Source organism: Ceratotherium simum, chromosome 3, assembly GCF_057802395.1.
Source record: "Ceratotherium simum simum isolate JZ-2026a chromosome 3, ASM5780239v1, whole genome shotgun sequence".
Taxonomy (NCBI): Eukaryota; Metazoa; Chordata; class Mammalia; order Perissodactyla; family Rhinocerotidae; genus Ceratotherium; species Ceratotherium simum.
This window is the reverse complement of record NC_141902.1, coordinates 2,287,846-2,312,350: the sequence shown is the minus strand read 5'-3', so window position 1 is coordinate 2,312,350 and position 24,505 is coordinate 2,287,846. Positions and strand designations below refer to the sequence as shown.

Genomic DNA, 24,505 nt, shown 5'->3' with positions numbered 1-24,505 from the left:
ATCTTGAGAAAGTAAAGCTCAAAAAAGCCTTATTAACATGTTCCATCCTTGGTTCATAGAATACAAGGTGCAAAGACAGGAGCGAGAGGAAAGGCTGACAGTACCTATTTTCCTAAGCTTTCAATCTGAAAAGAAAGAAATATTCTAGGAATTCTAGGAACTCGAACAACACGTTGGGCTCAGAAAACACAAATCACATGCACTGTACCAGTGAAAGACTTAGCAAGACAGCAGTGAAGTCCCGGCAAACCTGCATCCTAAAAAAATGATAAACTATGCCATAGTGGGAAGGCATTATTAGGTCAGTGTAAATTCTTTTGGGGCCGGACCATGTTACAGACCTCTTTGTACTTATTTGTATCCCTAAAACAGTATTTTACATATACAAAGTACTCAATAAAATATCTGTTGTTGAATCCAATGACTACCACCAGACTACAGCCCTCTGAATTTTATTTTGAAGGTTTTTTTCCAGGGAGATTGGCCCTGTGCTAACATCTGTTGCCAATCTTTCCTCCTTTTTTTCCTTTTTTCTCTCCAAAGCCCCAGTACATAGTTGTGTATCATAGTTGTAGAGATGTAGCTCTTCTATATTGGACACCACATCAGCATGGCTTCCTGAGTAGTGAGTAGGTCCGCACCCAGGATCCGAATCTGTGAACCCCGGGCCGCCGAAGCGGAATGTGCGAACTTAACCACTATGCAACCAGGCCAGCCCCTTGAAGGTATTTTAAGAGAAAAGTAATTTATAACCCTAACAGGAATAAAATGATTCTTTTATTTTAATGTACTTTATGACACCTCATACCAGTCCTTTGGTGTACTAAACACACACACAACAGTTGAATTTAGAGAAAATGGCATGATTTAAAGGGAAAATTATTTGAGACATTACAATGATGATCTCTTGGCTAAATTGAAACGAATGGTAATGCTCATGACCAGCCACTTGATTATACCTCTCATTCCAAAGCAGTAATTTTGAAGCTTGGATGATACTAAAATACCAAGACAATAGCAATTTTGCTTTAAATATATTCCAAAGAAAACCCACCATGTGGTAAAAAGCCACAAACTAGCACTAAAAGCACTCAAGAGTGAGCTGGCTGACAAGGGCGTGTGTTCTCCTAGGTGTGACTTGCACTCTCCCTAGGTTACTTCAGCAGGAAGACGAGCTGCCTGCAGGGACACCCAGCCAGCAAGCGTGGCCCTTGCCCCCTGAATTTGCACAGGTACACTAGGACTCAAATCTTAACCCTTACACTTCTTCTTGAAATCTTCACTGTCATGACAGACTCTCAAGATGAGAAGGCAACTTTAATTCCCCAGAGCCAGCAGACTCGAGTGCTTCCAGGCTCCAGGAAGGTGACACCAGCTCTCCCAGCAGCAGCCGCCAAGGCTGACTGGGTAGGGGCTGGCATACACCATGCCCTGCCCCAGGTGGGCAGTCGCTGCAGTGGAGCTGTAGCCAGGTGAGCATGCAGGCACCATGCTGCCAGAGCTGATGTTCAAGAGAACTCAGAAATCTAGACTTCTACGAGAAGTCTCATTTTTAAACATTGGCAACTAATTCAAAATGTGTTTTAACACCTCAAAGGAGGAAAAAGAAAAGAAAGGTCTGTGACTACATTCAACCCACAGGCCACCAGCTACAACTTTTACACCATCATTCAGCCTCTGCTCCAATACCTCGAGTGACAGGGAACTCACTCCTCTCAGAGAAGGCCCTTTTGGAAACGCTCTAATATTATGATGCTTTCGCTTATTTTAAAGAGCTATATAATCTGCCTCTTGTAACTTTTACTCATTAGTAGAATAAAAAATAAGAACTTTATATTAACATGGGAATTACATTCTTCTAAGTGTTTTCCTATCTCCTATCTCAGCTGAACTTCTCATCAACTCTATAGATAAGAAGACAGGTAGACTGGAAATCTTTCCCAGTTAAAGCCGAAGCGCAGAGATGCTATCGCACTACTCTGGGGTCAATCTGTTAGTTTTCAGTTACATATAAAGCCTGGTCTTCTAACTCTCATTTTCCGTTGCTCTTTGCCCTCTGACACAAAGCCTGAGCACTTGTAATAACTGAGATAGGATACACCACCTCACATTCATTACTGCCAGTGTTACGAGATTCCTACAAGTCTGAGGTAAACATCGTTATACCTGGTAGTACTGGAGGGCTCAGTGGGCGGGAACCCAAAGGCACTGACATGAAACACTTGGTCTTCAAACCAACCTGGAAAGATAAGTAACAAATCACTTTCACTTGTCCAATTCCCCTTGTCCGACAGGAAAAACTACGGAACACAAAGCAGTGACGCAGTAAAGCTAGGCTCTCGCCTCGTCCCCTCAACTAACGGCAGGATGCCAGTCCCACTGAGCCACTAAACTTCAGATCCAGATATGGTCTCAGTTCTATAAAAAAATTCATGAAATAGAAACAGATTCAGAAGTAAAACTTTTCACGTTTTGATCTCTCAGTACATGTTAGAGTACAGACAGAGACGGTGCACAGATTAGGAAATGTTTCATTTTATGACCCTACGTAAAATCTGGGTTTTCTTCAACTTTATTGAGATATAATTCACTTGTCATACAAATCACCCTTTACAAGTATGCAATTCAGTGGCTTTTAGTATATTCACAAGTTTACCACCATCACCACTAATTTCAGAATATTTTCATCACCCCAAAAAGAAACGTCGTGCCCATTAGCAGTCTGAGAGTTATTTACTGTTGTCAAAAGTATGCTCTCGTAATCACTGTCCTCCCAAATTACATCACGTTAACACACATGAACCACCGTAGACACGGTTTTACTGCAGAATGAGGAGCACAGGAACAAAGTGCACTGACTCACCTTCTGCCAAGACAAAGCACGAGTCTGTGTATAGCCCGCTGTGGAACTGGTAAACGAGAGCTGAGGAAAATCATCCCAGGTCTACATTCAAGCTGGTGATCAAGTCAACACACATTCTGGACCCAACAGGACTTCTCAATAATAAACTCAAAGGCTTCACATTTGAAACTGAATAGATCATAGCTTAAAAAATTTTAGATTTCCATGTCCCCATGCCTGGTAATACTGACAGTATAGATCATTCTTAGCATGTTATAGACTTCCTCAGTGATTTGTCTGGATTCTCCAAATAAGGGGGAATTAAAGTTTTTTTGTTTCTGTTTAGGATTATGTCTCTAAATTCCTACCCTACCACCATATGGAAGTTACACTGGGAACCCAAATAGGTCAATTTGAGAATGAAATATAATCAATTTCCCCAACTCAAGTAATACAGATTTTTAAAAAACGGAAGTGAAGGATATAGCTTTACTAAGATCCAATTGTACCGTTCCCGTGGGATCTTCCAGAAAAAATTTTCCCTAAAAAAATTAAAAGAAATATGTCCACATTTATGTAAAAATGAATACTATGACAAAATAATTAAAATGCTGATAATTTTGACAACAGAATATAGTAGAGAGTACAGTGGATTTTTAAAAATCAGCAATTCCTAGTCTAGACTTTTCCATTTACTAGTCTTGTGCCCTCAGACTAACCACTTAATTGAGACTCAGACTCCTCGTAGGTACCTGGAGAATGACCACTGCAGATCAAGAGATGGCAGGAGGGACCCTTGCTGGCTGCCATGAGCAGGGCCTCAGCAGGTGCCTTCACCTGAGAGAGTCAACAGTGTCTCCAAGGCAGGATGTGGTCTGCAGCTTTGCCTGTTCAGACATCCAGTACTCTCAGTTCAACCAGAGGTCACTGGGGACTAATTTCAGGCTATGCAAACTGGTGGCCTGTACAAGACACTCTTTCCTGATGTCTACTCAGGAAACCCAACACAGACGAGAAGGTTCCTTGGTGACTGAGGTAGGAGCCTTCAATGAAGAATACGTTCCCATGCTCTCTGTCGAAATGTGGTATGTAACCGACATTTCATCAATCTAGGGCTGAAAATAAAAGTTTGATGCTTATTAGTTTAACTTACCTCTTTTAACTGGGTTATCATTCCAAGAACAATCACATCTCCGATTTTGGTTGTACTGCCCAATAGGGTTTCTATTGTTTTAAGCTAAAATAAAACAAAATTAATTCTTAAAGACTGAAAATATGTTATTTTAAGAAACTAATATTTTGATAAATAAGTGAATGTTGAGTGCACATTTCAGTATTTACACTTACTGTACAGTAGAAAATGAAATAAAACTTAGAAAATATAATTTTATCCTACAAAAAGCTAAATATCAACTGACAATGGCTTGGAAGAATTATGCCTAAAAAAATACCATATCAACTCAGGACCGGACCAATGACTGAAGTCTTATACCATGTTATTCTGAATGATGGTAAGTACATTTATTTTTAAAATATAGAAAAGAATATAAATTTTATTTATTTTATTTGGTCAGTACCTCTTGAAAATTAGCGGGCTATTTAAAAAGTTATATTCTAAATTATTTAATATTTTGAAAAGCTGTCATTATTATTTACATTCTCAATCTGATCATTATATTTTTATCAGAAAGTTAAAGGTAGTAACAATTGGGATACCATTTTAAAAAATCCTTTCAGATCCTTTTCTATATATAATCCTAAATATATTTTAATATACACATATATAATTTCTAAACACATACCCAATTTTTGTTTTATTTGAAAAGATATCATATTATTTGCATTATTCTGCAACTTAACTTTTTAAATTGAATATATCTTAGATATAATTCCATTTAACTATGTCTAGATATACTTCATTCTTTTTAATGGATAGAGATGTCTATAGTATATATACAACACTTATTTTACCAAACCCTATTAGAGGACATTTAAAGTATTCTTAATTTTCTGCCAATAAAAACAAGGCTTAATATTTCTATGCCCCTCTCTTGGCCCACTTCATGGGTATAAGTGTTGGACAAACTTCTACAAATTCCAGAAACAGGACTGCTGGATGAAAGGGTCTATAATTTTTCATTTTTATAGGAATTACCAGGTGGAGCATCTTTTATCTCTACCATATTATGTTTTTTATTACAAATAATGCATGTTTACTACAGAAAAAATTTTAAAATATAGAGAAGGAAGAAATAAAGGCATACATAATCCCATCATCCCATAATAATCACTGTTAACATTTGATATTGGAGTTCTTCCTAAGAAACACAAACCTAAAGCAACACAGGAGTACGGTGTACATTTAAAATAGTTTTAAAAAATGAAATACTTAGGGATAAATCTGAAGAAAAAGATATGCAAGACCTGTATCCTAAAAACTGGGTTAGCCAAAGATTTCTTAGAAACAATACCAAAAATATGATCCATAAAAGGAAAAAATATGTGAGTTGGACTTCAACAAAATTAAGAACTTACATTCTTCAAAAAGACTGTTAAGAGAATAAAAAGACAACCTACAGACTGGGGAAAATATTGCAATTCACATAAAATAAATAAAGCAGCACAGGAGCCCAAAGCTATAACTGGACACCATTTCTGCATCTATAGAGGGAGAGGACCACACAGGTACTACAAATGTAGTTTAATAGGAACGTACCATCAGGGATACAGAATTAAACAGCGGAGAAAGACTGAAAAGAACAATAAATTATTTAGCTAAGCCTTAAAGTTACTTTGGCAAGGAGGAGAGGAGTAGTAATGCTTCTGGGCTGTGGGCATCTCAGTTGCCATAGAAACCTAACACATATATGAGAAAACACACAAATGGGCTTTGGTACGGAAATGTAAGTAATGTCAATTTCCAAAACTTACCACAATTTTTTCTCTAGTAAAAGTTAAAAGCAGAAACTGTCAAATACTATAAATGTTTACTCCTTATGGTGCTGCCATCAAACATGGATGTGAGCATGATCTAGCGTTATTGTTTTTTTTGTTTTTAATTTATCTTTTCCCCCCAAAGCCCCAGTAGATTGTTGTATGTCATAGTTGCACATCCTTCTAGTTGCTGTATGTGGGACGCGGCCTCAGCATGGCCGGAGAAGCGGTGCATCGGTGCACGCTCGGGATCCAAACCCGGACCGCCAGCAGCGGAGCGCGCACACTTAACCGCTAAGCCACGGGGCCGGCCCCTAGTGTTATTGTTTTAGTAGCTATCAGGCTACTCATCATCATGAATTCTGATCTAACATGGCAGAGAATTTAATGGCCTCTTCAGAACCTATCTGGAACCTCACAGAAATGGGGGGCCTAGACAGAAGTAGGTAAGGACTGTCCCCTGGAAGGGTTCTGGGTGCTGGAGAGGGGAACAAAGCCACGGACGGACTGACAGTGACTAGGTGTGTGGCTGGAACAGAAGGGACAGTGCTGTTTGTAACCACTTTCCCAAGTCTAACAGTATAAACGTGGCAGGCACACACAACAGAAGACATTCTCACTCTCCCCTCTGCTCCTCGGGGCCCCACCACCCCGGGGCCCATCGGCTCTCATCCATTCCAGAAGTGCTGTTTCCTTCAGGCCTTAAGTGAAGTTTTCACTCCAACAGACACAGTACATTTTAGCTGAGCAAGTGCGTGGTGGTCACTAGAGGGCAAGGCTGGGCAAGGACCAGTATTCTGGAGTATGAGTGAGGGCAGGAAGGGTCAGATATCCAGTGCAGTACCCAGCAAATGGGCCAGGAGGACTAGGATCTGTCTTCGTGGCCAGAGACCCTCTGGGGGCTCCCACAGTCTCAGGGCCTGCCCCAAAGAAGGGAGCAGTAGCTTTATTAGAGACTGTAGGACCCCGCGCACAGGGTATGGACTTTATCAACAGGGGGCATGCACAGGTCAGTTAGCTAGTTGAACAGTTACCAGTGGTTCACTTTTACTTAAAATTCAATAAATTAGAATTAAGCAATAAATATTAAACTTGTACACTTACACCCCCTAAATAACTAGGATAACGTTCTAACCTGGAATTTGCTTCCGCTTTTGTCAGGGTGAGAACCAATCACTGGAGGAGTAAATAATTCATGTCTGTGGGTCCGCTGTGAAAAGAAAGATTCACATGAATTGCTGAAGCAGACATTTAAAACTATGATTCATTAAAACAGTACCCTAATGAAACACTGTCCTTAAACTAATGTTACTATTACCTAGTCTCGACAAATTTGAAAACCCATAAAATTTAATGTACAAATACCTACAAAGGTAATTTTAAAAATAAAATTATTGAAAAGAATTTTTTTAAAAGGTCTACTGTGTGCCTGGCAGCTGCACCTCTGGGCTGAGGACATGAAAACAACAGAGCAAGTTCATCCTCAGAGCCCGGGGACTAGTGAGTGAAGCGTCCACAGGCTACAAGCCAACAGAGGACCCTGGGCAGAGGGGCCATCCAACGATATCCCAAAGGATGAAGACTCTGCTGGTAAGAAACAAAAGGAGGCCGAGACAAGACAGAGGAAGAGTTTCAAGAGTAAAGGAGCATTCAGGAAGCGAGCCGGGCTCAGTGCAGTGGGGTCACACGGCGCACAGGGCAGGTCAGACAAGGCTAGAGATGAGTTGGAGCATCTATTTGGGGAACGTCCCTCCCCTACTGTGGTCCATGTAGTTGAGGTAGGGCCGGTGCCCCTTCCCCCTTCTACAGACAGACCAGCACGGCCTAGAGGATCAAAGTAGTCCGTCCCCTTGGCCAGTGAATGGTTCAGGTTGAGCAAGTGCCTAGAGCTGGGCCAATAAGAGACTTTTGCTAGAACTATTAGAAAAGAGGAACTCTCTTTCCACAAGTAGCCAAGGCTACCAGTGGCCATCTCTGTCACCTCATAGGAAAGACTTGTTTGAAAGTAAAATCAATTTAAAAAAAGTGCTGGGAGACAGAAAAACGGAGATGTCTCACGACATCGTGTGAGCACCTGGATCCAGCCATGCTTGAAACCGATGGACCTCTAGACTTCTCCACAAGCCAATAAATATTTTCCCTTTTAATCGGTTTGAGTTTCTATAACTTCCAATAAAAGAGCCCAACAATACAGACTTTCTATGCCAAACTAAGAAGTTTATCTTATAGACAATGGAGAACAAAAATTTTGAAGTAGGATAACAATAAAATCAGATTTGCTTTCAGGAAGACAACTGCAATAAAAATATGAATGGACTAAAATTCAACCCTTTTATTTGACAGATGAGAAAATGAGGCGCAGAAGGGTTAAGTGACACACCCAAAATAATACAGTGGGCTTTAAAACACAATTTTTAAAAAGAAAGAAAAAAGAAATGTGGTATTTCCTGAGCGTCTTCTCTGTGAAAAGCACAGTGACAAACGTGGCAGAGGAAATAAACGAGGAGTCTGCCGTCTAATAACGGGGATAAGCACCCCAAAGGCAAGGCAGAGCCAAGTCCACAAGCGACATAGGAGATGTACGTAGGAGACATCAGTGGATTTAAAGCAGGAAGAGACTGCATCCATCTGGAGATCAAGAAGTGCTTTGAAAGGAGGGGCGATTGGAGAGGACCTTCCAGAATTAGGAGGGTTTCAACAACAGAGATGAGAGGGAGGAGCAGTCTAGAGAGTGGACAGTAGAGGCAAAGTCACAGAGGAAGTGGGAGAAACACAAACGATGATTCCAGATCTCAGTTTTGGCTCCAGCACAGAGTATGATTAGAGGAAAAGTAGAGATTAGGCCAAAAATGTGTCAGAAGATGTCAAATTTAAATATAATCTGTATTGAACTCAGGGGGCAGTCAACTTCCTTGAAGCTCAGAGCTACACTTTGGGAAGATGAACGTGGCCACGCTACGTGGGCGACGGAAGCAGAGAGACAGAATCTGCAGTGCTCACTCTCTTCACCCTTTCTCAGTGCCTGTTCCTGCTGGCCACCCTCTCCCCCTCCAAACCTCTGCGTGCTCCTGCCCTGTGACCCCATCCTGGCCTGGCCACCACCTTCCACGCTCTTCCCTTCTCTCTCTCTCTCTCTGGTCTCCTCCCTGCACTTTCCTCTACTTCCCCAGGCAGGTGCCCTTAAATCACTCTGCTCAGATCTCCTCCTTCAGCTCCAGATGCACATTTCACCCAACATCTCACTAACAACCCGAACTCAAATGTCCAAAACAGAACCTGCTGTCATCGTCCCAAACATGCTCTTTTTCCTTCTTGTTAACACAGTACCATTTTCTACCCCCAAACATGCTCTTTTCCCTATTTTGTTAACACATTACCATTTTCTGCCCGTCTACTCTCTCAGGCTCACAGCCTTAACCCTCCGAGTCTTCACTCTCTCCCTTCTCCCTCACTTCTAATCAGTCACATGAACTACAGCTTCCACTGTGCCAGTGCTGTCCCCTCTGCCTCCTCCCCTGCCACTTCCTCCGTCCTGTCATTTCTGCCAGGACCAATCCTACAGACTCCTCTAAGCTTCTCTCACACTCTAACTCATCCCAAGATCTGCCAGTAGAGGAAGTGCTCAAACACCCCGCTGTGATGGGGTCTCTGGAATCCCACGCTCCCTGTGCCAAGAAACAGTCCCACCTCCCGGAGTGGCATCCAGGCGCTCCCACGATGTGGCTCCCCGAGCCTTTCCAAACTGATCCCCTACTACTCCTCTTCACGAGCCCTCCTCTCCACACGAGGTGGACTGACTGCTTGTCCCCTCCTGCAGAGCCCGTGTTCCCTTTGCTGTTCACCCCGTGCCATCACCTTTTGCCCATCTCCACATGATCAGAGGAATCCAGGCCCAGGTCAAACACTGTTCCCTTGAAGCCTTTCCTCATGTTTCTATTGAATGCATTCTGTTTGTATCTCTGTGATAGCACATCTAAAACTCTAATTTATGTTTCACTTGTGCAAATGTCTTTAACTTCACTGCCTGTAAGCTGCTAGAAGGCAGTGCAGTGCAGTAGGCAAAGGCTGGCTCCAGAGTCAGACAGACTGGGTTCAAACCCTGTCTCTGCTTATTAGATGGATCTCTGGGCAGGTCATTAAGCTTCTCTAGACCTCAAATCCTCTTCTGTAAAATGGGGATAATAACAGCATTTATGCTTACACTGATGATGTGATGATTAAACAAGGTAAATAATGTCTGTGAAGTGCTAAGCACAGGCCCCAGCATATCAAAAGCGTATAATGAGCATCAACTACTATTTTTATCATCATCGTTATTGCTAAAAGGAAAGTATCTTCTTTATTTCTGTTTCTCCTATATGGTCTCAAATACAGAGATCAGTCTATTGAATGAAAAATACAAAATTCCATCCTTTAATTATCCCTGAGTCTTACCTAAGCTGAAACAGTCTCTTTTCCCCGCAACTTACCTGATGCAAAATGGTGTATCGTTCACGAAACAGCTCTGCTTTATCTCTTGCTGTTCCAAATAAATTTGGTGCAGGGTGGTTGGTCATTAAAACACTAGAAAAAAAAGAAATGCCTATTTCTGACTATCATAATACACAAGGTAGGCCAAAAATGAAACATGAGACTATATACCTTCTGAAAAAAATGTACATCTGAAATTAGCTTAAAATCAATAGATGGTATACTTACGGAAGAAATTTTTTTCTTTCTGAATTGTACACAAAGCGTGGAATATCAAATGCTCCTATGATATTGAAAACATGTTCTCTGAAAAACATCCCACAAAAACACAGACCTGATTTACTAAAACATAAGTATTCTTCGGTGAACATGAAAACTTGCATTATATTCTTATGTCCCACATACATACTTTTCACAGGTCATGTACACAATTTCTTATAGTGTCAAAACTTATATGGGGGTAAAATCTTTAGCTTGTGATTTTCGTTTCAAGAGAAAAGAAAGCATTGCCAACACTCTCAAGCAAAAAAAAATAAAGTTAACTTCTAATTAAGAATGTCATCTGTTGAAAAGAACATCTATGTATAAAATAGTCACATCTTAAAGAAATCTCTCCCCATATGTACTCCTTTTATGAGCTACAATATTATTAAAGGACATGATTCATTTCCAATAATTTTTAAAATCTAAAATATTATGCAAAAGTGTCCCAGGAAAAGTTGTAAAATAGAAAAAGGACTCCCAAAATTCTGCCCATATCCTTGACACTTCCAGTGTTAGAGAAGGAAAATCAACAAAATAATCTTACTTTCAGATACTATTAATAACATAACCATGTTTGAAAGAGGTTTTAAAAAAATTCACAGCACTATTACATAAATATTCCAACCAAAAACATCTGCCCTAAAATTTTATCTGTTTGTCTCCCAAATGGAAAATGGTCAAAAAATGTTCCTGCTACCCCCGTGTGGCACTAAGCATAGAGCAGCAGAGAACCAGTGGACTTGAAGAAAACCTAGAATCCAGGCCCAGCTCCACCATTGTCTAGTGGGTCAATGTTGGCAAGTTATTTAACTTACCAGGCCATTTCTCCATCTATAAAAATGAGAGCCTCTCTCTTGTGCTATTTCTGCACAATTGAAGTTGCAAAGATCATTTACCATTCAGTCTCCACAGCCCTCTACATTGGCTGACTATAGCATATAAACAGCTTTACAGAAACAACAGGTAACTGTAATGCCTATTTTAGGATTCTAATCCTTATACTTTGATGCAGTCATTTTGAATTTCTATTGATGGCTCTAGGGGCATGTCACTGTACTCTAGTATCTTAAATAATGAGTTTGCAAGGATAAAATTAAAAGTCCTCAATTTCTCTATTTTTTAGCAGTTCTAATAAGGTCTAACAGGGAAAACATTAAAACTACTGACCAAAATAAGGTCATGACTCCTTTCAATGATCTCCTCAAATACAAAAAACTATTCAAGTTAAAACTGTCTCGGGGCCGGCCCTGTGGCGTAGCGGTTAAGCAGGAGCGCTCCGCTGCTGGTGGCCTGGGTCCGGATCCCGGGCGCGCACCAACGCACCACTTGTCAGGCCATGCTGTGGCAGCCTCCCACATAAAGTGGAGGAAGATCGGCAGGGGTGTTAGCTGAGGGCCAGTCTGAAGAGGAGGATTGGCATGGATTTTAGCTCAGGGCTGATCTTCCTCACAAAAAAAAAAAAAAAAAAAAAAACTGTCTCCCTGTCCATTTTCCCAGATGTTTCTCTCCTGGTAAAACCCTACGAATTTGGAAAGAACTATCACATTCAAAGGAGGAAAGAAAAAAGGGACACTCAGGGAAATAAAACCTGGCAAAAGCACTGCCATATAAATTCCTAAGCCCTAATAGCATGAGATAGGGGAAAGTCATAAACTGAGGTTCTACCCTCACTTGCCATTCACCAGGTGACCCAACGTAAGTCACTGAACTTCTCTGGACTTAGCACTTTCCTAAGAGCAAAAGTAAATTATACTTCTGAATATTCACTTCAATTAACTTGTAGCATACAGAATATAAAGTCAGATCAGTTGGGTAAGTGGGAAAAGTTAGCTATGGTACAAACACCACTATAATCTCAAATCCTAGAAAAAACTGAGTCCTTTGATAATGAAGTTTATAACGCAGGCTATCACTTAAAAAAGAAACACTGAAAAAAAAAACACTGTAGAAATGATGACCACTAATTATTACCCTAATAAAATAATTTAAAATAAGTACTTAATAACACCTCCAACGGGGGGAAAAGTTCATTTATCCACATACATAGTTTCATCCACAGACTGACTGCATTCCTGGACGGCCGCCTCCACTACAGACCGTTCAATCATGTTTGATGACACTGAAAAGAGAATTTGAAAGTCAAATTTTAAAAAGAGGCATAAAAATCAGTTCTTTCCACAGATAGCTTTTTTTCCTAAAAATAATCTGCAAACACTGACCCTGAGATTCTCATTACATAGACTGTAGGAGGAAAAAAGTGTTAGGTCAGAACAATAACAATGGGCCGGCCCCATGGCTTAGTGGTTGAGTGCGTGCGCTCCGCTACCGGTGGCCTGGGTTCAGATCCCGGGCATGCACTGACGCACCGCTTCTCCGGCCATGCTGAGGCCGTGTCCCACATACAGCAACTAGAAGGATGTGCAGCTATGACATACAACTATCTACTGGGGCTTTGGGGGGGGGGGGAAAGAACAATAACAAAAGCTGTATCTCAAATACCTTAATTTCCACACTTAAGTACATGTGTAATACTTTAATACATAGTCAAATGTCTTACTTCTCTAAATATTATTTAGTAACATAAATTCAGTTATAAAAATACTCCTGTAAGCTCCGAGGCATAATCAGGTTACATTAGGATAACCTTTTATCACAAGTGCTATGTTTCGGTAGGCATGACAGTACCAAGAATAACAACAGCAGCTACCACTTATGAAGCCCTTAGTAAATATGTGGCACTATGCTCAGGACTTTACAAGCATTACTCCAGTAGACGGCTCTCCTATAAGGTTGATGTTAGTATGCCCATATCTTACAGATGGGGAAAGTGCAACTTGGAGAGGTTGCATAACCTGCCCAAGAACACAGCTAGGGGTAGACAGCAGCAGAAACTCGAGTCTGAGCCAGAGTGGGTGCCCTTAACCACTTTGGTATGTTCTCGGGCAAAATACCAGGTGCCATCTTAAATGAAGGCACACTAATTTTCTAAATTTAATCACTTTCTAAATTTCCAACTGTAAAGGAATTTTTATAAGCAAAGGTATATTTAAAATTCTGCCTTTAGAAGTGGAAATGAGATATAATAGCAATTTCTCCTGTATCATGGAACACATTTCTTCCTATATAATTGAAGAAACTAGCATCTATCCAACACTGAAAGCAAGCTGCACCCACTTCTACGGTTCAGTGCTCTAGAAAACACTGGACATTTTCTTCAAGAAGAGTATTTCTGCTTTGTAGGCCCACGCTATGGCAAAGGTTACATGTCTGACAAAAGACCCCTGAAGAAAGGCTGAAGAAGGCAGAGTTAGCCCTGCTCACTTACTCTTTTTCCCCCCAAACATTTAGGAGAAACTAACTTAAGTAAGACAAAGTAACAGGCCTGCAGAGTGACAAAAGGGACCATATAGGCCCAGGTCAAAATTAGAAGTCAAGTGCACGAAAGACGGTGGTGACAGCTGCACCAGGGCAGAGCTGTAAGCGTCTCCAATGGAACTAGGGGTTCCGCTCAGGAGGAATGCCCCCAGGGGCACGTCTCATACGGTGGGACGCCTTCATACTGGATGCCCGCCTTCTACTTCAACCTAGAAGTCTAACTGAGGATGCAGACGTCTCCTAACAGTTGAAGGGCCACCAGCACATGTTACTGACAGGGCTGCTTCTCAACCGCATCGATGATCTTCTCCAGTGCAGCTTCAAGCTCTACTTCACTGACAGACTGAAGAGCTTCTGTGAGGCACTTAATCGCTTCACTGACAAGAGAGGGAAAGAAAAGACAAGGCAGGTCAGTGGTAATTAAGGCTAAAAGTTTTATGCCCAAAACTGGCAAACACTCATCCATCCGGCATTGAAACTAAGATCCGCTCTCTCCTCCCTGCAAGCAGTACTCATCCTTCCTGTGCTTCCTCAACAAAGTCTTCCTTCTATCCCCTGCCAACACAACAGTTCTTAAAGCCCCAAACCACATCCTTCTTCTAAGAAGCCTTCCAGACCAGCCCTACCGGCTGCAATCTCCCCTTCCTCCTGAAATTGTTCAAAGTCTGCCTTCCTATACCTGAGAGCTGGCACACCACAGCAGCCTTGTACTATTTCTTACCTCACACTTAAGGCAGGACTCCATCTGCTTCAATGTTCTGAACATAACAGACACTCAAATATGTATTTATTAATTTTATAATGCATTTGCTTAAAGTAAATTCCAATAATTTCAATAGTTTTCATTGTAAAATCAGAAAAATAAACTAGGCTAGAAAAAACTTTGACATTTGAATATAGTCATAGAAGCAACACTCATATTAAGATCACATGAATCCCCCCACCTAAAAAAAAATTTGTATTTAAATCCCTGATTTAAATACAAATAATGCTCAGAATGAACACTGCCTACTTAAACAATTAGCTCACTACATGGCATTCTGTATTCGTAGCACACAACTTCACACTTTATGTCAATATTATTGTTATAGTCATCACACTAACTGTTCTAGATCTTGGGTTGCTTATTGATTGTTTCACGTGTGGGCTGACATCCCTCCAATGTAGTATAGATGACGCTCCTTGAGAACCGGAGCTGTGTCATCCTTTGGCAAAGCGCTAAGTACACTGAAGGTGACCCATAAACACTCAGTGATTGAGTCCCTACAACCACACACATATTGGGTGAATCTTGGGACACCTCTTAGGACAGACCAAGGCCTGTAAAGCCATACAGGCTCTGCACCTTGCAGAATCTCACTAGACTCAGCCAGTGTCTCTGGCCTTCCTGGGGCTCTGCTGCCCCAGGGTCTTGATATAGTCATCTCCCCTCATTCTTCTCTTCACCTAGTCAAGTCCTGCTCATCCTTTAACACTCAGCTCACACCACTCTTTCACTCAAGAGCAGTCACCTTGTTATACATCACCAAAGCAATTCTTTGCTGGGATCCTTTTCACAACTGAAATTAAATAATTGTGAATTATTTAATATCCACAGCAGACAGACTTCTAAGATGACCCCTAATAATCCTTGCCTCCTGGTAATCACATCCAGGTGCAATCCCCTCCCCTTAAGCATGGGGTGGATCTAGTGACTTGCTTCTAACAATAGAATATAGCAAAAGTGATGAAATATTTTACTGTATTATAATTTTAAAAATAAAATTTTATGGGCCGGCCCTGTGGCTTGGTGGTTAAGTGCGCGCGCTGCGATGCTGGCGGCCCGGGTTCGGATCCCGGGTGTGCATCAGGGCACCGCTTCTCTGTCCAGCCTGAGGCCGAGTCCCACATACAGCAACTAGAAGGATGTGCAGCTGTGACAGACAACTATGTACTGGGGCTTTGGGGGCAAAAAAAAAAAAAAATAAAAAAAAAAATAAATAAAATAAAATAAAATAAAATTTTAAAAGTGACAAGATGTCACTTCCTTGATTAGGTTACGAAAGACTGTGACTTCTGTCTTGCTAGTAGAACTCTCTCTCTTGCTGGCTTTGATGAAGTAACCTGCCATGTTAGGGAGACCTACACGGCAAGGTACTAAGGGTGGCCTCCAGCCAATAGCCAGCAAGGACTGAGGCCCTCAGTCCAACAATCCTGACAACCACTGAATGAGCCTGGAAGCAAATCCTGCCCAATTGACACTTGACCTGACGCCGTCTTGACCACAGCTCCGTGAGAGACCCTGAAGCTGAGCACTCAGCTAAGCCCACCTGAATTCCTGACCCGCAGAAAATGTGAGAAAATCAGTGTGTGCTGTTTTAAACCTCTAAGCTCTGCGGTAATTTGTTATGCAGCCATAAATAACTAATACACTCTCTGCCCCCCAAGCTCCACAATATCTACTCTCCCAGCACAGGCTTTGCAGCTGATAGATTTCAGTGTATTTCTGACTGTTAATTAATGAATGACAGCTTAATATTAGGTAAAATTCTAAGTGAAAACAGAGAAAAATTAATTGATTAATTGCTTATATTTTCAAAGTGTCAGAGATCAAGTGAACAAAAGTCATTATTTTCTCCCAGGGCATATCTACTCTTGCCCTTGTTCACCACTAACCCAAAAGCAAAGTCAAAAGTCCCATAAAACTCATCCTTACAAAAACAAACTCTCCACACACAAGAGCAACCAAAACCTGGTAAAAAGTATATCCCACCCAGAAGGTATTTAAATATGTAGAAAATATTATATTCAAAAAAAAAAAAAAAGAGGCAGATTTAATGAGAAAAATCTTGGAAAACTTCACTCTATAAGTCCTACAAAACACGGATATGGCCAGGAAACCTGACTATCAGAGAAGTTCTAAAGGAAATCTCAAAAAAATAAAAAACAAAAAGGCCCAGGAGGAGACCTGGGAACATGCTCCAAAGCTGCCCACTTTTGAACTCGCAGGAATTCTCTCCAGGAATTACACCCGACCCCAAATTTGGAAGGTTGGGAAGGTCCCAACGTCTTCCAGCACACAGCTGACGACTGACATGCGCGCGGGCTCTCCCGGGTCTCCCGGGAGGCTCAGGGACGCCCGCAGTGGCTCTGCTGTGGCCCACTGTGCGGGGCGGAGCCCGAGTCCCAGGCCACCCCGCAGCTGCCGCACGGATCCGCTCCCCCGCGCAGGGCGGCGCGTGCGGGGCCTCGTCCCGCCAGAACGGAGCGTTCGGCCCCCGCGCGTGGGGACACCTGGGGGGCGTCGCCGCCCGACGGCCAGGCCGGATCCGCCCCGCTCCTTAGAGCCTTTTAAAGGCGAACCCCACCCCTCCGTCCCGCCAGCTGCCCAGCCAACTCACCCGCGGAGCAGCAAGCCGCGCAGCCTGAAGGCGGACAGCGCGCGGCTCCGCACCCGCTCCGGCGCCATGCCCGCGTTTTGGCGCCACGGCCGCGGCCCCGCCCCGTCTCTCCCAGGCCCCGCCCCTTGACCGCAGGTCCCGCCCCTATCCGCCCCGTCCCCTTCTGGCCCCGCCCCACCAAGGCCCCGCCCCTTCCCTGTAGGCCCCATCCCTTGCCTCCCCTCCAGGCCCCGCCCCTCCAGGCCCTGCCCCTGGCCCGCCCCGTCCCCCTTGGCCCCGCCCCGCCCGGCAGTCTCCCCGGGAGCCGCTCCCCAGAGCGGAGCGCGCCGCGACTCCCCGGGCGGCTGTAGGATGAAGGAGGAGAGGACCCCGCACTCCTTTGTCGCCCGGAGACTGGAGGCGAGAGCGTCCCTCCCTGCGGTCGGGTTGGGAACGTGCTGCCCTTATCCCGGGTGCATCGCTGGGCCACCCTTTCATCGCTGGCCTCGACCTCCCGTGACCCCGTCGGGCTCCTGTGGGACTGGGGGCCCGTGTGGACCACGTGATCTTCTTCACACAGGCCCTGGAAATGCTCGCCACGTCGGGCTTTCCCCGACGTCCACTCGAAGCTGCTACGCGTCACCGTCGTTCCCACCCACCCCGCTTTTTGTTTAGGTTGAGGGCTTCCTGCGCGCCAGGCACTGTCATAAGCGCTTTAAAGGTATCAATTGCGGTATTTGCGCATAGAGCCGAATGAGCTGGCTGCTGTTTTTTCAGCATCTTCATTTTTCAGATGAGAAAACTGAGACACGGAAATGGTAGATGGCTGGCTCAAGATGAAACGTTCCATAGGTCGTGGAGGCAGGATTTGAACTCTCATTCCAGCAAGTGGACTGTTAATCTGCCACGCTTCAAAAGGCTGGCCTCAATGAGTTGGGTAAAACCACAAGTGCTTATAAGTGCACACGCAGCCTTGTGAAACACGAGGACGATTTCTAAGCACTGATATACGGTGACCTCCAGGGTATATGGTTGACTTGAAAAAAAAAGCAAAGTATGGTAAAGAAGGGCAACAGAGATGTGTATTTACTTGTTTTTGCATTTAAAAAACCTCTGGAAGGTTACACTAGACACTAAAAAAAATGGTTAACTGTAAAAGGCAGGAGGGATAAGGATGGAAGTGAGACCTTTCTTTGTGGTGAGACTTAACCACTGACCCATGTACATGTTTTACATATTCAAAGAAAAAAGTAATCTTAAAATTGAAAGCACACTCAAACCAATACACATAACTGTACGTTAAATTGGTAACATAACATCACAGAGAAAAGTGATTTTTGAACAGTTCTCTGTATATTTTCAGTGAAATATATTCTAAAGACAAAACTGCAAAGAAAATTTGAACTGTTATGTAAGAAAGGAGAAGAAATAAAAATAGGTAAACAGTCGATTCTCATTATTGGAGATAGTTATGTTCTATAAAGTTGCCACCAATAATGAATTAGCAAATAATCATTGCTACCAGGGGAAATACAGGGTGAGGTTCCTCTGAGCCTCTGGTCACAACATTTTCATCAACCAATCAATACGTAGCTTTGTTTTAGGTGTGTTTTTGTTTGAAGATCTTTAATATATATCATTGATTCAATAACATTGAACTCAGAGGTAACAGCACTATAATTCATGCCTGAAGGAAGCTTATCTAACATGTGTACTTTCTCCCTAGGGCACGTCACAGCCTTCTTGTGCCTTGGAACAGTAGACAGCACTTCAGCACTATGCTTCCAGGCCATTTTAAACAGCAAAATCGCCAAGAAAATTATAAAAATGCAGAAAATGTGGCACTAAATGTGCCTCAAAAAAGACACTTGTTTATAGTATGAAAGATTGGGCCGGCCCCATGGCTTAGTGGTTAAGTGCGTGCGCTCCGCTGCTGGCGGCCCGGGTTCGGATTCCAGGCGCGCACCAACGCACTACTTCTCCAGCCATGCTGAGGCCGCGTCCCACATACAGCAACTAGAAGGATGTGCAGATATGACATACAACTATCTACTGTGGCTTTGGGGGAAAAATAAATAAATAAATAAAATTATAGTATGAAAGATGAAATGAGAAAGCAAAGTCGCCTTGCTCAACCTCAGCTGAGAACATGTGGGATAGGCAACTCAAAGTTTTCACTGCTCTGTGCATGTCTGAGAATGACCGTGGAAGCCCCCAGTATTTTTTTGTTAAACCATTGAATTGTGCATTTTATTTTATTTATTTATTTTTGTGTGTGAGGAAGATCAGCCCTGAGCTAACATCCATGCCAATCCTCCTCTTTTTGCTGAGGGAGACTGGCCCTGGGCTAACATCTATTGCCAATCCTCCTTTTTTTTTCCGCCAAAGCCCCAGTAGATAGTTGTATGTCATAGTTGCACATCCTTCTAGTTGCTGTATGTGGGACGTGGCCTCAGCATGGCCAGAGAAGCAGTGCATCGGTGCGCGCCCAGGATCCGAACCCCGGCCGCCAGTAGCGGAGCACGCGCACTTAACCGCTAAGCCACAGGGCCAGCCCATGGAAGCCCCCAGTATTGATTTGAGAGTTACAAATAAATTTTAGTGAGTAGGTGAATTTGAAAATATGGAATGCACAAATAATGCAAAACGACTGTATCTGCTTAACCGCTAGAATGATAAACAAGAAACAAATGGTTATTTGTGGGCAGGAAAGTGGAGAGGAATAGGGATATAAGATGCTAAAACCGTTAGGTAAGCATTTTAGGGAACAAGATGTTTGCACAGTCCCAAAGTATCACCCTACAGATTATTGGCTAATAATACAAAGGGAAAAACTTACTTTTACAACAGAAGTTTCAGAGGTTACCACCTTAACCAAGTATCAAACTTAGCATCACAAATAGTGGGCTAATTTGACATTATGTTACTATTATAATGCAATATGACATATATGGCATCACTTGCAAAGTATTCTTGCCAAAAATGTTAACCACAATTTAATCAAGTCTAGATCTAACTTCTGGTTTAAGGAAATATGGGGGAGAGAGGAACAAGTTAAATTACACTGTGAGGAAAATCAGACAAATCCAGAATGTGGAACATTCTAACTGGCCTGGTCTCTTCAGAAAGTTAGCGTCCTGGGAGGAGAACAGATGGAAGGACTGATTCAGGTTGTGGTAGCTAGACTCCACGAGAGCCTTCAATGATTTTTGCTTCCTGGAATCCATGCCTTGTCTGCTCCCCTCCCACAATGAAGAGGACTGACCTGTGTAATCAGTAGGGTGTCATGAAAAGGATGGTATAACGTCTAAGGCCGGGGCAGAAAATTCTTTGCTATTTCTGCCTTGCTCTCTCTTGGGTCACTAGCTCTTGGGGAAGCCCGCTGCCCTCTAGCAGCTCCATGGAAAGGTCCCTGTGTTTTAAGAAATCAGGGCCTCCTGCCAACAGCCAGCACCAACTTGCCCTCCATATGCCAGTGCGTGTGAGCAATTTCAGAAGCAGATCTTCCAGCCCTAGTGAAATCTTCGGATGATGACAATCCTTGCCCATATCTTGACAGCAGCCGCATGAGACCAGAGACTGAACCACCAGCCAGGCTGTTCCCAAATTCCCAACCTACACAAACTGTGTGAGATAATAAATGTTTTTTATTTATTTATTCCCAATGCAGTTGGGAATCTTGAATATGGATTGGATATTAAATTATATTAAGGGATAATTATTACTTAGGTGTGATTATGATATCGTGGTTATGTATGTGAATGTCCCTATTTTTAGGAAATGCATGCTGAATGTAACATAAATGTGCCCATTTTTAGGAAATACATGCTAAAATGTAACTTTCAAATAATTCAGCAAAATGAAAAATATAGGCACACACATAGAAACAAATATAAAGTATTATGGCAATATTAGAAATTATTAAACTTAAGTAGAGGGTGCACAGGTATTCTTTGAACTATTTTTTCAGCTTTTCTTTATGCTTGATATTTTTCATATTAAGAAATTGGAGATGAAAGAATTTATCCCAATTTCCGAGCTTCCCTCCACATTCTGACAATGATTCTCTTTCTCCCATAAATTTTCAATTTCTTCCCCTATGGCTCCTTCTCCTGGCAGCTCATAAAGTCCTAATACTTACATGAACAACTATAGGCTGATGACTCCAAAATCCATATTTCTCGCCCCTATCTCAGGCTTCAAACCCAATTCAATATGCCCGAAAATGAACTTGCCATCGTCCCTCCCAAATCTGCTCCTCCTCCCACGTCCAGCTCCCTAGTGAAGGGCTCCATCCTGTCACTCAGTGACCAGGCTAGTAACAAGGCGGCATCCTCGACACCGCCCTCTCCTTCATCCCCCAAAAACCAATTAGCCACCAAGTCCCTTTGGTTCTACCTTTTAAGTCTCTCTCAAACCTGTCGACTTCTCTCTGTCTCTGTGGCCAGAGCTCTCACTCAGGACACCAGCCTCTCTAGCCAGCAGTAACTAACCTACTAACTAGTCTCTTTGCCTCCAATCTTGCCTTCAGAATAAACTTTCTTTTTTTTTTTTTTTTTTAAAATATATGCTATATAGTAATGAAATTTAACCTTTAATAATTTTATTTATTTATTTATTTTTCCCCCAAAGCCCCAGCAGACAAGTTGCATGTCACAGCTGCACATCCCTCCAGCTGCCGCACGCGGGACGCGGCCTCAGCATGGCCAGAGAAGCGGTGCGTCGGTGCGCGCCCGGGATCCGAACCCGGGCCGCTAGCAGCGGAGCGCGCGCACCCAACCACCAAGCCACGGGGCCAGCCCCAGAATAAACTTTCTAAAACATAATTATTATTGTGTCACTTCCCCACTTAAAAGGCTTCCAAATCTCCCCATGTTAGGATAAAGTGAACAGGTCATCCCTTTCTTCCTTTCCCGTTCCATAGTAAGTGTTCCAGGAACACCCCTCCCGCCACCCTTCTGTTTACCTGAACAACTTCCACTCCGCCTTCAGTTCTTAGCATAGACTTCACTTTCTCTCAGGAACCTTCCCTGACTCTCCAGAGTTAGGAGCCCTCCTACGTAGCCCCAAGGGCCCGGACCTTCTGCTCTCATCACACTTACCGCACAGCGTGATGTTTGTCTGTTTGCTGGTCTGTAGCCTCCAGTAGACTTTAAGGTCCAAGAGGACATTTCAAAAATACAGTACCAATATTCCTAGGAACAAGAAAATGATAGAGTAAGGACTTTAAAAATAGATATTTTTTATCAAGGTATAATTCACAGTGCGCATATCTGAAGAATGAAGTTTAATGAATTGTGATAAATGTATAAACCCACGTAATCACCACCGCAATCAGGATGTAGAGCACTTCCGTCACCCCAGACTGCTCCCTGTCCTCCTTCCCATAGATCCCCTCCCTACCCCCAAACAACCACTTTCCTGCTTTCTATCACCGTAGATTAGTTTTGTATATCTTAAACTTCATATAAATGAAATCCAATAGCAGGTATTTTTTTGTGACTTTTCTTTTTCTCCCCCAGCTTTATAAGGAATGATTGACAAATAAAAATTGTATATATTTAAGGTATACAACATGATGTTCTGGTATAAGTATACATTGTGAAGTGATTACCACAATCAAGCTAATTAACATACTCATCACCTCACACAGTTACCATTTTGTGTGTGTGTGTGTGATGAGAACACTTAAAATCTACTTTCTTAGCAAATTTCAAGTGTATAAAACATTGTTATTAGCTATTGTTGCCATGCTGTACATTAAGTCTCCAGAATTTATTCACCTTATAACTGAAGGTTTGTACCCTTTGACCAACATCTCCCTATTTCCCCCACCTCTCAGCCAATGGTAGCCACTACCGTACTCTTTGTTTCTATGAATTTGACATTCTTATGTTCCAAGTCTAAATGAGATCATGCAATATTTGTCTTTCTGTATCTGGCTTATTTCAATTAGGATAATGTCCTCCAGGTTCATCTATGTTGTGATAAATGGCAGGATTTCCTTCTTTTTAAAGGCTGAATAATATTTCATTATATATATAATTTTCTTTATCAATTTCTTTATCCATTCATCCACTGATGGACACTTAGGTTGTTTCTGTGTCTTGGCTATTGTGAATAATGTTGCTATGAACATGGGGGTGCAGATATCTCTTCAAGATAGTGATTTCATTTCCTTTAGCTATCTACTCAGAAGTGGGATTGCTGGATCATAAGGTAGTTCTATTTTTAATTTTATGAAGAACATCCATACTATTTTCTGTAATCACTGAACCAATTTACATTCCCATCAACAGTGTAGAAGGGTTCCCTTTTCTCTACCTCCTCAACAGCACTTACTATCTTTTGACTTTTTAATACTAACCATCCTACTAGGTATGAGGTGATAGCTCATGGTTTTAATTTGCATTTCCCTGATAATTAGTGATATTGAGCCTCTTTTCATATACCTGTTGGCCTGTTGGATGTCTTCTTTGGAAAAATGTCTATTCAGATCCTCTGCCCATTTTTTAATCAGGTTGTCTTTTTGCTATTGAATTTTATGAGTTTCTTATATATTTTGGATATTAACCTTTATTGGATATATGGTTTGCAAATATTTTCTCCCATTCTGTAGGCTGCCTTTTCCCTTTTTTTGATGGTTTCCTTTGCTGTGCAGAAGCTTTTTAGTTTGATGTAGTCCCACTTGTTTATTTTTGCTTCTGTTGCCTGTGCTTTTGGCGTCATCTCCAAAAAAATCACTGCCAAGACCAATGTCAAGGACCTTACCCCTATGTTTTCTTCTAGAAGTTTTACTATCTCAGGTCTTACATTCAAATCTTTAATTCATTTCGGGTTGATTTTTGTGTACGTTGTAAGGTAAGGGTCCAGTTTCCTTCTTTTGCATGTGGCTGACCAGTTTTCCCAACACCGTTTTTGAAGAAATATCCTTTCCCCATTGTATATTCTTGGTTCCTTTGTCATAAATTGATTAACCTTATACACATGGGTTTATTTCTGGGCCCTCTTTTTGTTCCATTGATCTATAGATCTATTTTTAATTTTATTTATTTATTTTTCCCTCAAAGCCCCAGTAGATAGTTGTATGTCATAGCTGCACATCCTTCTAGTTGCTGTATGTGGGACGCGGCCTCAGCATGGCCGGAGAAGCGGTGCGTCGGTGTGCGCCCGGGATCCGAACCCAGGCCACCAGCAGCGGAGTGCACGCACTTAACCACTAAGCCATGGGGCCGGCCCTATATATCTATTTTTATGCCAA

At 42.3% G+C, this 24,505-nt stretch overlaps 1 protein-coding gene across 1 annotated transcript in view; it reads right to left on the bottom strand.

The window, feature by feature from the left end:
* The window catches only part of POLE2 (DNA polymerase epsilon 2, accessory subunit), a 30,171-nt gene extending 12,808 nt beyond the window's left edge, over positions 1-17,363 (bottom strand). Inside the window, exons 1-10 of the mRNA XM_004436356.3 lie at positions 17,266-17,363; positions 14,162-14,262; positions 12,554-12,629; positions 10,475-10,552; positions 10,246-10,339; positions 6,912-6,986; positions 3,996-4,079; positions 3,328-3,384; positions 2,864-2,912; positions 2,167-2,239 (exon numbers count right to left, since the gene is read on the bottom strand). Coding sequence (XP_004436413.1) covers positions 2,167-2,239; positions 2,864-2,912; positions 3,328-3,384; positions 3,996-4,079; positions 6,912-6,986; positions 10,246-10,339; positions 10,475-10,552; positions 12,554-12,629; positions 14,162-14,262; positions 17,266-17,333 — 755 coding nt within the window. The 5' untranslated portion in view covers positions 17,334-17,363. The remainder of the gene's footprint in view (positions 1-2,166; positions 2,240-2,863; positions 2,913-3,327; positions 3,385-3,995; positions 4,080-6,911; positions 6,987-10,245; positions 10,340-10,474; positions 10,553-12,553; positions 12,630-14,161; positions 14,263-17,265) is intronic.
* Positions 17,364-24,505: the final 7,142 nt, after the last annotated feature.